The sequence below is a fragment of the Gopherus evgoodei genome, chromosome 4 (assembly GCF_007399415.2).
Source record: "Gopherus evgoodei ecotype Sinaloan lineage chromosome 4, rGopEvg1_v1.p, whole genome shotgun sequence".
Taxonomy (NCBI): Eukaryota; Metazoa; Chordata; order Testudines; family Testudinidae; genus Gopherus; species Gopherus evgoodei.
In genome coordinates this window covers 43,383,772-43,396,380 of record NC_044325.1, presented here as the reverse complement: position 1 = coordinate 43,396,380, position 12,609 = coordinate 43,383,772, and the positions used below count along the sequence as shown (strand labels likewise).

The 12,609-nt window shown below is 43.4% G+C and overlaps 1 protein-coding gene across 1 annotated transcript; it reads right to left on the bottom strand.

The window, feature by feature from the left end:
• Nucleotides 1–269: 269 nt before the first annotated feature.
• Nucleotides 270–12,407, bottom strand: NOXRED1 (NADP dependent oxidoreductase domain containing 1). Its single transcript, XM_030559032.1, has 6 exons — nt 12,048–12,407; nt 10,624–10,802; nt 9,023–9,203; nt 7,553–7,707; nt 6,533–6,755; nt 270–980 (listed from the first exon to the last, which is right to left on the bottom strand). Exons 1-6 carry the CDS (start codon nt 12,203–12,205, stop codon nt 758–760), a joined length of 1,119 nt encoding a protein of 372 aa, XP_030414892.1. The 5' UTR covers nt 12,206–12,407; the 3' UTR covers nt 270–757.
• Between the last annotated feature and the right edge of the window lie 202 nt (nt 12,408–12,609).

Below are 12,609 nucleotides of genomic sequence, written 5' to 3'. Positions count from 1 at the left end.
CCCATTATATCAGGGCCTCCTTCCTTGCACTTGATATAGATTTGTAATGCTTAGTTCCTCCAACAGCATGGCTTCTTCCTACAGGTCCTGACACACGTGCCTAACTTTATTGAATGGGAGGCTTTTAGCTAGTTTAAGCCAGCTCCTAATTGGCTTCAGGTGTCCCAATCAACCTAGCTATCTTCCCTGACTTCTGGAAAGATCTTAATTGGCCCCAGGTGTCTTAATTGACCTGGAGCAGCTGCTATTTATTTATCCTAGTAACAGGGATTTGTTTAGCCTGGGGCTAATATATTTGTCTCCCACTACTTTTCTATAGCCATCTGGCCTTGTCCCATCACAATGGATACAAGTTGGGCAGCTTGCCAGTACGTCAGAATTATGAGTCAAGAATGCTATTTATTTTCACTGTTTAATTTGCCTACTACTTTGCAGTTGGTTTGTGCTGTGGGTGATGGTCAGGTAAAGGTTTACATGCCATTCCAGCTTTTTCCTTTCCACTGCAGGACCAAGTCCTCATGGTACATTCCTCCACCACACACAGCCATATGGCTCCTACAATGGAAACTGATAGGAAAGGGGTCTTAATCTCTGCCACAGTTTTCTTCAGCATTAAACTTTAGCAAAGCAGTTCCATCCCTGGAGGTTTGGAATCACACTGTGGTTATACTGTATGAAGCTTCAGAATCAGTGTTAGGAACATCCTCTGGGTCTTCTTTCCAAGTCACATCAATAGCAGTTGTGGGTGGACATTGACTCATGATCCAGCACCATACTGGGATCTGCTGCGGCAGAAAGAGAAGACATTCTGCTGCCAGAGGCTACTGCTGGCCATCCCTCCACTCTTTGCTAGCAAAACTCCAAAGGAGGTACAGTACAACAAAGTAAGATGGTTCTGGAGAAGCACGCTCCTTGCTAGGAGCTGACTGAAGGGAGACTCCTTCATTTGTACAGTTGTCAGGTCAAACCAGGGGAAGGTGCTGGGAAGAGAAAACAGGCTGTATTATTTATTGGCAACAGCTATCAGTTCCATACCTGTGATTTAACAAGATAGCTTTCTTTGGTCTAAGTCCTCTGTCTTAGCCCGTTGAGAAGGCAATGTGATTCAGAACCTTGTATTCTTTGGACAAATTGCCCCCCAATTAGCAAAACTCACTGTAGTATTAATGGGATGATTTTGCACAAACTGGACTTAATGGGCCTACTTCATACCCATAAACAAACATATCCATCAGAACAGCCCCAAAGCAAGAGTGTCAGTGCCTTGCCATTGGATCTTCTTCCACTATCCATAAGAACAGTCCACTCCAGCATGACCCTCCAGCTATCTCTATATATGTTTGTACTATGTCCATCACAATGCGGCCCTGATCCTGATAGGGGCCTCTAGATGATACTGCGTTACAACTAATCAAACAATAATTCAGAAAACAGAATTAGTAGGGAGGAATGGCTCAAGAATTGGTAAATGAGTTCTCTGTACTCAGATCAAATCAAGCCTTCACTGGTGGTGACCAAAAGAATTATGTGATCCAGGGATCTCTTGGCACCTGCTGACGGAGGGCATAGGAGTACACAAGGTTTTACAAGGGTTCCTTGGAGTGGATAACTGCATAATAGAAAAGAAGGGTTCACCAAAGGGTGGCATACGATGTCTCTATCAAGAGCCAGTAGCCCACTGGTCAACATAATCATTGTGAAATGTGCGTACAGATAATATTTAAGGAGTTATGTATCTATAATGAAAATTATGTTAGGTTTGAGAGTTAAGGCAGGTCACCAGGAGGTGAGAAACCTCTCACATGTTCCTTCTAGGCAGGAGATAATAAATGTTTCTCTCTCTATCCAGCCTTACTGAGCCACCTGCCGCATAAAAGAGAGAGAGAGAAAAAAATGTATAGGAAAAAACAATGAGCGGGAGGGTGTCCTGTTTATGAATGAAGACAAAGCATGAGACAGATATCTCTTGTGGGAGCAAAGAGACACACAGGTTTCTTCATGTAGAAGGCATGCTAACAGCATTTTTATCTTATGAAAAGGGGGATCACAGCCAGCCTGGCTGTAAAGCACTGTGAGAAGGATTTTGGGGTAAGCAACAAGCAACATTCTACAAGACATGAGAATGTCTTGCTAATTATCTCTAGAATGCATGTTAAAATTTTATTTTATATGTAACCATTTGTTTTCAATATTTCTGCTTGTTATTACTCAAATCTCTATGTTTTGTTAAATAAAGTGAGATTTGCTTATAGTGAAATCAAGTACAAATGCTGCATGTTAAGCAGAGCCATGATCTGAGGTGGAACTGATAAGCTGGGTTGTACAGTTTCTTTGGAAGCAGCCAATCTGTGAATGCTGCAAGTGTCCAGTGAAACGGGCTGGACACTCTGGGGAAACATTCCGAGGTCTTGAGGGCTGGTGTGTCCCAATCACTAACCTGCAGAGTGACAGTGGGGCCTGCGAGGCCTAGAGGGAAGTATTTGCATTGCCCATGGAGTTGGAGGACTGGCCTATGGCTTCCTTACACTGACTAAGGGCAGGTGATAGAGAGGTGCCTCAGAACTGTGGGTACCACCAGGAAGTGGCACACCATCCAACAACTGGTCAGTGCCCTATATGAAATGTGCTGGGATCTCAGATTGGTTCTTAGTGGACAGATCTTTTGGCATGTGGCTTCTGATGGCACAAACAATCAGATGTCAGGTAAGTGATGTAGCCACTCTATCCTGGCAACATGATCTGGAGACATCAAATGCATCCATCCACTATCAAGATAATAAAGAGGGATGCCCGTAACCAGATGGTACCCTGTTTGTTCTGGACAGGTGACCACATAAGAAAAAACACCCGACAAATTAGCCCCCTGTCATAAACAGATAAGTAAGAGTTAATAGAACAGAAGTACTTCATATCTCTTTTGCCTGTAAAGGGTTAACAAGATCAGTGAGCCTGGCTGTCACCTGACCAGAGGACCAATCAGGGGACAGGATACTTTCAAATCTTGAGGGAGGGAAGTTTTTGTGTGTGCTGTTAGTTTTTGGTGGTTGTTCACTCTGGAGGCTCAGAGGGACCAGACGTGCAACCAGGTTTCTCTCCAATCTCTCCGATACAGGCTCTTATATGTCCAGAATAGTGAGTACTAGGTAGATAAGGCGAGTTAGGCTTATGTTTGTTTTCTTTATTTGCAAATGTGTATTTGGCTGGAAGGATTTTAATTTGTACTTGTATGCTTAGGCTGGGAGGGTATTCCCAGTGTCTATAGCTGAAAGACCCTGTAACATATTCCATCTTAAATTTACAAAGATAATTTTTTACTGTTTTTTCTTTCTTTAATTAAAAGCTTTTCTTGTTTAAGAACCTGATTGTTTTTTATTCTGGTGAGACCCCAGGGGACTGGGTCTGGATCCACCAGGGAATTGGTGGGGAGAAAGGAGGGAAGGGGGAGAGAGAGGTTAATTTTCTCTCTGTGTTAGGATTACTTTCTCAGGGAGAGTCTGGGAGGGGAAGAGAGAAGGAGGGGGAAAGGTGAATTTTCCTCTCTGTTTTAAAATTCAAGGAGTTTGAATCACAGTGATCTTCCAGGGTAAACCAGGGAGGGGAAGTCTGGGAGAGGCAACAGTGAGGGAAAGGGTTTACTTTCCTTGTGTTAAGATCCAGAGGGACTGGGTTTTGGGGAGGGGGGGTGGGACCGAAGTGTACCAGGCACTGGAATTCCTGGTTGGTGGCAGCGCTACAAGTACTAAGCTGGTAATTGAGCTTAGAGGAATTCATGCTGGTACCCCATCTTTTGGACTCTAAGGTTCAGAGTGGGGTTATACCATGATACCCCCTTTTTGGCAGTCTCTGCAGAGAGGTCAAGCACTGAGTGGGCCCTGGAGACTGAACTCCCCTCTCCCTCCTAGTACTTGTCCCTCAAAGGCACACTGGGAGTGAGAAGGAAACTAGCCTTGCCACTGCATCTGCTCCAGGGGGGTAAAAAACAGTTCTCAGACTCTGGGTCTGTTCATTTAGCAACTTCCACCAACATTAAATTTAACTTAAATGTTTTAAACAAAAAAAACAAAATTGGTGCAAATCTGGCAGGAGCATGCCAGAAGCTCCATAAGATTAAAGCCATACAAGGGGGCAGCATAGCATTGTCGGAGGACTACAAAGCACTTTACAAATAAATAAAGCCTCACACCCTCCTTCCCCCATGAACTAGGTGAGGATTAACTTCTTTTTACAGATGGGAAACTGAGACAGAGAAAGGAAGTGACATCCCAAGTTCATATAGGAAGTCTGTGACAGACAGAAAAAATGAACCTAGGTCTCCTGATATCCCATTCTCTTCTCTAACTTGAGTCTGGCTGCTTGAAAAGGATAAAGGAACATTGTTCATCATTTTCATTCAAAACCCAATGATAACTACATGGTGGCATTGGCAGGCTGTAGTCATGAGGGTCCACACAGGGTGGGACGATATTCTCCAGACTGCTAGTCTAGGTGTTGGTTCTTTAACAAGAAGTGGGGGAAAACATTAAAACAAAAAGTTTTGCTGAGGATTGGGAATGAAACAGGAGAAGGAGTGAGAGTGCAAGGCCAGCAGCAGGAGCTGCTAGACAGAGTAGAAATTATGTATCTATACTGGGGGATCTTAGGAATTACAGACAAATGAACCACACTTCAGTACCAGATAAACTGGTTTAAATGACGGTTAAAAAGAGAACTATAAAAGACCTAGATTAACATGATATGTTAGGACTAACCAGCACAACTTCTGTAAAGAAAAATCATGCTTTTCTAAACTTCTTTGAATGTATCAACAAAACTGTAGATATGGATGACTCGGCTAACAATTCATTTGCGCTTCCAAAACCCTTCAATGAAGTCACTGTAAATTAGAATCATAGGGTAAAATTCTGTCATGGATCAGAGAGTGGTGAAGAGGCAGGAAACAGAGTACAAATATATGATCAATTTTCACCATGCCAAAAATAGGATGCCTCAAGTTTCCATGCTGGAGCTAGTGCTTAGTATACTTATCAGTGATCTGTAAGAGGAACAAACAGCAAGCTGGCAACATTTGCAAATAACATTAAATTATTTTGGTTAGTCAACATTAGAAATGACTCAGTAATTTCAGAAGGACCTTGCAAAGCTGAGTGAATAGTAACATCATGGCAGAGGAAATCCAGTGTTGACAAATGCAAGATAATGTACGTGGGAAAGAGTAATATGAACTACTCAAAATTGCTGGGTTCTAAATTATCTGTAACCACTCAGGAAAAACATTTCTACTGTATGCGCAGTGGCCATAGTGCAAACAATGTTAGTTTGCATAAATAATGGAATGGAAAATAATGTTGACAATATTTAATGCCAGTTTTATAACGACATTGTAATAAATCAATGATACGCCCTCAACCAGAATACTCTGTTCAGTTCTGGTCTCTCCACCTAAAGGAGAAAATATAGCTGAAATAGAAGGGGTTTCAAAGATAAGCAATGAAAGACTGAAAGGACAGATTTCTGTGTAAAGAGAGATTGATAATATGGGGACTGTCTGGTTTAGCCACAAGAGCAATAAGAATGGACATGATAGAGGTATATAAAATATTGAACAGCCTAGAGATGGTGAATCATGTCCTCTCACATACGAACAAAGCAACATTTAATGAAATTGGAAGGCCACAAATTTCAAATCCATAAAAGGATTTTTTTTTAATATGATGCATACTTAACCTGTAGGACTCACTGCCACAAAATAGCACTGATGCCAAGAGCATCATAGGATTAAAAACAAGATTGGACATTTAGATGGCTAAGAACAGCCCCAGGTACATTAGATGTTTTTTCCCTCTCTCATTTATTTATTTAAAGGAAGGGATATAAGCCTGCTTGCTTCAGAGCAGATCCCAAGCACTGAATGTGAGGTTAGAAAGAAACTTTCCCTATGGACAGATAACTCATAATGAAAAATTGAGACTATTCTTGAACTTTCTCTCAGGTATTTGGTATTGGCCACTGTCAAAGACAAGATAGTGGACTAGAAGGCCCACTGGGCTGGGCTGTCCAGTATGGACATTCCTGCGTTCTGTTGTTTTACACCCAGCTGCCCAACTGGAATAGGTCCTACATATCCCCACTGAGTAAATTCTTATCTCTAAAAACCAGAACAGAGGAGCTAGGGGCTCAAATTGAGATACTGAGGTATTCAATGGATGGATTTCAGGCTGCTTGAGAACTGCCAGTATATTGGACTTTGGGTTGTCCATCCCTTATCACACAGGGTAACATTTTCAAAAGTGCCAAAGTCCCATTTTAAAAAATGACTTAGGAACTTGGGGGCCAAGTCTCATTAAAATCAATGAGACTTCAGCGCTTTTGAAAATTGACCCAGCACTCACTGGTGCATGACATGAAGTGAGAAGAGTGTGTACCATATTCTTCCTCTGCAATAGGAAGACTCCTAGCTTCAAATCCTGGGATGAGGCAAAGGTTCAGGGAGGATGGCCAAGTAGAAACATTTGAAGTTTGGCACTTTACTTACTCCTCTTGAGTCAGGGAGGAGACAAATGTTTGGTTGACAAAGTTCTCACACACAAACCGTGGGCAGGAGGTCTTCTGCTCTGCACAGATGGGGCAGTGCTCAGGGAAACATACATCATTCAGTAACTTCAGTGCGCGCTGGTGGGGCAGGTGCCGCCACATACAGCTGTTCAGGGCTGCATAGAAAACGGCCTCCAACCACTTGCCAGTGACAGCAATTTTCTCTGCACAACAATCAGAGAACAAATGTTGTCAGTTACCACTACACATACTGATGTGAAGGAAATACCAGAGATTTTTTTTAATGTCTCTTCCTCTTTTGTTCCCTGTTGAGAAGGGTCGACATGGCAACAGCACTGCAGTGTGCTTATTCACAGGCCAGGGAGGAGAGGCTCTAATCCAGTAAGTAATAATAATATACTTATACCCATCTAGCATGTAAAGCACAGTGCGCTGAAATAAGCTGTGTTTAAAGGGACCACTCTCCCACTGCAGTTGTCCCTGTGGTGGAAAACGATGGCTAACAGTTTAGGACAGGAAGTTAAGATGAATACCATATTCAGGTGAAACCATGGAAGAGATGGGAGAAGGTCTTCTCCACAGTGATTGTCCTGACTGTAACAGTGAGGCACTGAAGCACCTGCAAACTCTAACAAAATCAGACAAGTCAGACATGGAAAAGATCTTTGGGGGTCACTTACTCCATCCCTCTGGCCATGCAGGATTGGTCCCCACTAGATATTAATTCTGTGTTTTGTCCAGTCTAGTTTTATCTACCCAGTGACAGCACTGCCAGCATTTTTGTTGGGAGGTTTTTCTTCCATATTCTGCATTTCCAAACCATTATTCTCATTCAGTGCTGCTCAGGTGAGACAAACTGACTAGCTATTACTCCATACCCAGCCCTGTTTATGAATCTTACTGGGGCTAGGACAGGCTAAGAATAGTGTGAATGTCAAGCAAAGACATTGTTTCTAACTCCACAGGAAAACGCCTGCAAAGTGAGGAGAAATACATTTACCTTTGGGGCTACAGGGACAGGTAGCCTGGATAACAATAGGGTCTTGGAGTGCAGCTATGATTGTCCCATTTGTCCCCCACACATTCTCTAAGTTTCTGCTAGTGCATTGGTACTGTGGCCTCAGGATGGCACTGTAGGAAAGGAGTTGCTTCAACCTGAAAGCAAAGTCAGTCAAATAACTCAGAGAGGTATCCAGTGCCCAGAGAGTGGCACACCAAACGAGAATCAAAGTATATTTCTATAACACCATTCATTCCAAACTCTGTGTTTACAACATCACTGAAATGCAGCCACGTCTAGGGTGCAAAGAAAGCAACCAGCCATTGCACTGGACAACATGCTGGGATAAGGGTAAATGTTAAAGCCAGGCACAAAGGCAAATCTCTGCTCTTAGGCTAAGTGCCAGGGATGGTCAATACCCTCCCAGCAGATGGGACCTTAAATGTTTAAGCTCCTGTCTGAAAGAACCACATGCAGTAAAGTGCAGGGCACCAAATACCCTAGTTAGAGGAGGCTGACTCAGTGCTGCTAGGATTCTAATCTGAGCATGTTAGAGCTGGGACATTTCACAGAACAGCTGGGACTTTAGCAGTTTTGTTTTGTTTTGTTTTTTGAAGGAAGGGAAGAAGTGAGTTTGTGCTACATCCTGGTCCAATATTGATAGAACTTTCACCGACTAGGATTTGGCCCTTAATCCCTCCCGACTTTGGTAAAGTAACTTCCATATTCTGCAGAATAATAGAAGCCCAAGAGAAGGACTGGGTGGCTCTGGAGGTCAGTAACAGGACATTCGCTTTTCATTGCTATGGTCCTGGTTTAAATCCAGCCCATCTCAGTAGTTACTGAACGGTGTTCCTATGAAACAGCTGTTCCGTAGCCTGTGTAAAATGAGATTGTGGGTCTCAGCACTGTTCCTAGTATAGATGTCTACAGCACAAAGAACCTTGTTACATTTATCCCCTTGTTAGCCATCTCAGCAGAGCGGCCAAGAACTGAATGGGCCACAGAGACTGAACCTCTCCCAATATTATCACTCCAAACATTCAAAAATCCTAGGTCAGCCCCCCCAAATCATGAAGTTAATTAAAAAAAATCATGAATTTGTTTTATATAATACTTCACTTTTATAATACTACTTTTTATTTCTGGCCTTCTGGATTTTGACCCTTTAGGGTGCATTCAAAACATGTTTCAAACTTATCTCCTCAACCATGAAAGCTAGAAACTTATGTTTTTTAAAAATAAAAGCTGAAATTCTCATGTATTCATGTGATTCCTGAGGCTGGGGCTTTAAGAAAACCACCAGATATTGTGAGACTTGTAATAAAATCATGAGAGCTGGCAACACTGCAGCTCCCATGCCAGGTCAGGCACACTGGCAGTGCTGGCACTGTACTTGCCTGATGGGTGGACAATCAGGGGATTTAGTGTGCTGGGCTGTCAAACAAGCACTGGTGCAATCAATACTACCTGGGCAGCGGGACAGCAGTGACCAGGCTGTACACAATGCAGGGTTTCCGGACAGCAGCACGAATTCCTGAGCAGATGTGCTGCAGATGAGATGGGAGGCAACAAAGAAACACAATGTCTGCCCAGGCCACGAGCTGGCCATTGTCATAAAAACATTCGACTCCAAGCTGCTGGAACTCTGCTAGGCAAGACAAACAGAAAAGGCAATCACCACCTCAGCTCCAAGAGGCCAGGAGCAGCAGGCAGTTAGCCTGCAACATCCACACTTGTGTAGGGTAGGGTCATCATGGTGTTTGCTCTCAGGCACACCTTGGTAAGGGGCGAGAAGTACGCATCACCCCAGCTCATAATGGGGCAATCCTGCTCTTCTCACCAGAGGGCCCTTAAGAGCTTAATTAGCAGCTACCCATTAACGTTATTGATCCACAGCCCATGGTAGCCAAGTTACAGAGAAATGAGCCTCTGCACTTGGAATAAATAGTTAGAAAATGTGGTTGTCTGGCACCATTTCATGAATATTGATTAAAACTTTAACTGAAGCAACCAAGCCTCAGGATCTGGCTGATTTTCAAGATCTATAAAAAACCATTTAACAACTCCCTCTCCCTCTCTGCCCCTTGAAAGGATTTCATTGTTGTAAGCATCTCCCTACAGGACAGTTATCCTCTGTTCACCTTGGTTATGTAACAGCTTTATGTGACATTTGACATTTGCATGCAATTACAATCCATAACGTAGCACAAGCACTCAATCCACCCCTTTTCACTTTGTATTTTGAAAGAGTAAAGAGAGAAAGGAGTATCTTGTGCTACTGACCCTACAGCAATAGACTGAGGAGAGTCCCTGGCAGTAGTGACTTTTCAGATCAATATAGATATCGATTTGGAGAGCTATTTTATCCATCAAGTGAATATTTAACACATAGGTCAGTTGGTGGTGTAGCCACTGAGCAATGACGTTAAAAATTGCTGGGGAGGATTAAGAGTAGGGCAGCAAAAACAGTTAAGAGGCTGATGGGACTGAGTTATGAGGAAAGATTAAAGGAGCAAAATATTATCACTTTTCAAAATGATGGCTAAAGTGGGGGATACAATAAATCTCTATAAATATTTGAAGGCTGTAAATCCCAAGGAGGAGATGAGTTGTTTAGGGTGCTCCAAGGAGGCACAACTGGAATAACAGAGTGAAATTAAAAAAGGAAGGAAAATATAGAATTATCAACATTTCCTAATGCTGAAATGTAACAGCCTGTGGAATAGACTTTGAAAGGAAAAAGGATAAAAACTCCATTGATTGAGACTAGGGCTGGTCAAGATGTGTGCATCAAAATGGTTTTTGATGGAAAATTGGGTTTTCAGCTAAACAAAGTTTCCCACAAAAAGTGTCTGCTTTCTGCTGAAAACACTGAGCTTTCGTTTTTTGACAAAGTAAGAAGTTCTCTGCGGAAAAAAAATTCTGACTAACTCGAGTTGGGACACTGAAAGTGAGACCAGCCAAAGCAGGAGTGAACACACTATATGAGTCTTGCAGTGGCAGGGGTGCCTGGGTTAGATATGCTAGGTCTTTTCCTGTTTGAATTCCCATGATTCACTGACACTTACACAGAGTCTCTGGCCTCCTGGTGGAGATGTGGATATTCTGAGCCGAAATGCCACTCAGCTCCAGTAGTGCCCTGGCCAGCTGCTTCCCAATGTGGCCTCCACCAATAATTCCAGCCTTCAGGCCTTCACCCATGGATTCCTTGGAGGCCATCAGTGAAACCTTCCCACTCTCTTTCTGCCTGAGAAATGACACACAGAGCTGACATCACTCCACAAGGAACTACAATGTATCCATTACCCTGAAACTGGGCACTACACTGTCCTCCTTAGGAAGAAACCACTGACCAGATTTTCCTGAAATAAAAGACTTGTCCCATGTTTTAAAGGGCCAGTGCTATGTATTCATTCACATTTCTAAAACATAAAACCTAGCACCAGCCAGCCCAAGCTCCAGCTACTCCTTTCTAAGATCTAAAATTCACAATGATCAATATCTATATTCACCTTAGATCCCACATTACCATAATCCAATCCTGCCCCACTTCTTAATCACGACATATAACAAATAAAACCACCCATTCCTTATTATGTCCCTTCTTCAAATGCCCATGAAGAAAAGGGGAGTTTTGCAGCAAGGACAGAAGGGTAACAGATTTCTAGTACGAATGGAAGTGGATTCCAGACCTGAGAGGCCCTCAAAGACACCCTGCCAGCAGCTCCTTTTCTTTATCAAGGGGCTACAACTCAAGTCCTAGTGACCACAATTGCAGTAATATGGCATGGGGAGAGGGGTGCCCCTTAGGTAATATGAGCACAAACCATTTAAGGCTCTAAAGGGCAAAACCAACACCTTGAATTCCACCCACTAGCAGCCAATGCAGCTCACAGAGCACTGGAGTTATTACTCCCCGCGCAGAGCTCCCTGTAATATTCTATATTAACCACAGCTTCTAAATGGTCTCACGGTGTAGCTCCAAGTGATCTAACTCTGAGATGATAGAGACACAGGCTTAATAAGATCCACATCTCAAAGGAACGGTCACACTCACCTTACCCACTCACAGGCTCAGGGGACTGGGAATGAGATATGGAGTCTCCTACCTCCAGGGCATCCAGCCAGATAGTAACCAATACACATCATTGCACTCTGAGGACTGTTCCATGACCCATGTTGTATCAGCTGGGGGGCCTTGTTCTCATGAAAAGGGCATCCACATCATTAAATATGCCACCACCTCTGGAACTAACTAGCTTCTTGTTGACAATGTTAGTCAAAAACCAAATGGGTCACTGAGGCTGAACTCTTCTCACTCCTCTGATTTCCACCAGGGGAGAACTGAGGTCTGTTGGTAAGGGGAAATTTGCCAGTAGCTGCCCTTTTTCTGGGGGATAAATAGAGGCCTTCAGTCTCCAGGCCTGTCAAGCCAGCTCTTTTCATCAATACTGAGAAACATCAAAGGAAAAGATGCTTATTTCAGCCTTACCTGAGGGTATGGAGCAGCTTGCAGAAGAAGACAGCATGAGCGCATGCATTCACCATCATCCTCTTGCAGCGGCTTCTTAAACACAGCAAGGGCTGCTCACTTTTTTCCACCGCATGCTCAGACTGAAAGGACTTCAAATTCACCATGATATCTGACATTGTGGCCCCGCGTGACAACCTTCAGCAATGAGCAGCAGTTAGAAGAGTGGCCCAGCATCCATCAGTCTGGCATTGCAGGCAATCCCCAGCTCCTCCCACAGAGCAGCGGTAGCCAATATACACCTAGTTCCACTTCAACAACATGACACACATAACCAGTAGTAAGGAGGAGCACAAAGATCCCAGCATGGGATGCAGCAGAGCCTCTGACATCAAGCATTGCATGTTGGGATCTAATCTAATTCATTCTATGAGGTATAGCTGTGGCTGGCAACAACTGGCAAGCTGCTGACACAACACTCTTAAGGGCGCTGTTTGGGCTGCTCTGCTCCTGAGCTACAGATAATATGAAACCTAGAGCCAAGGTGAGCGACTCCAGTTTCCAAGTACACCTCTACCTCGAT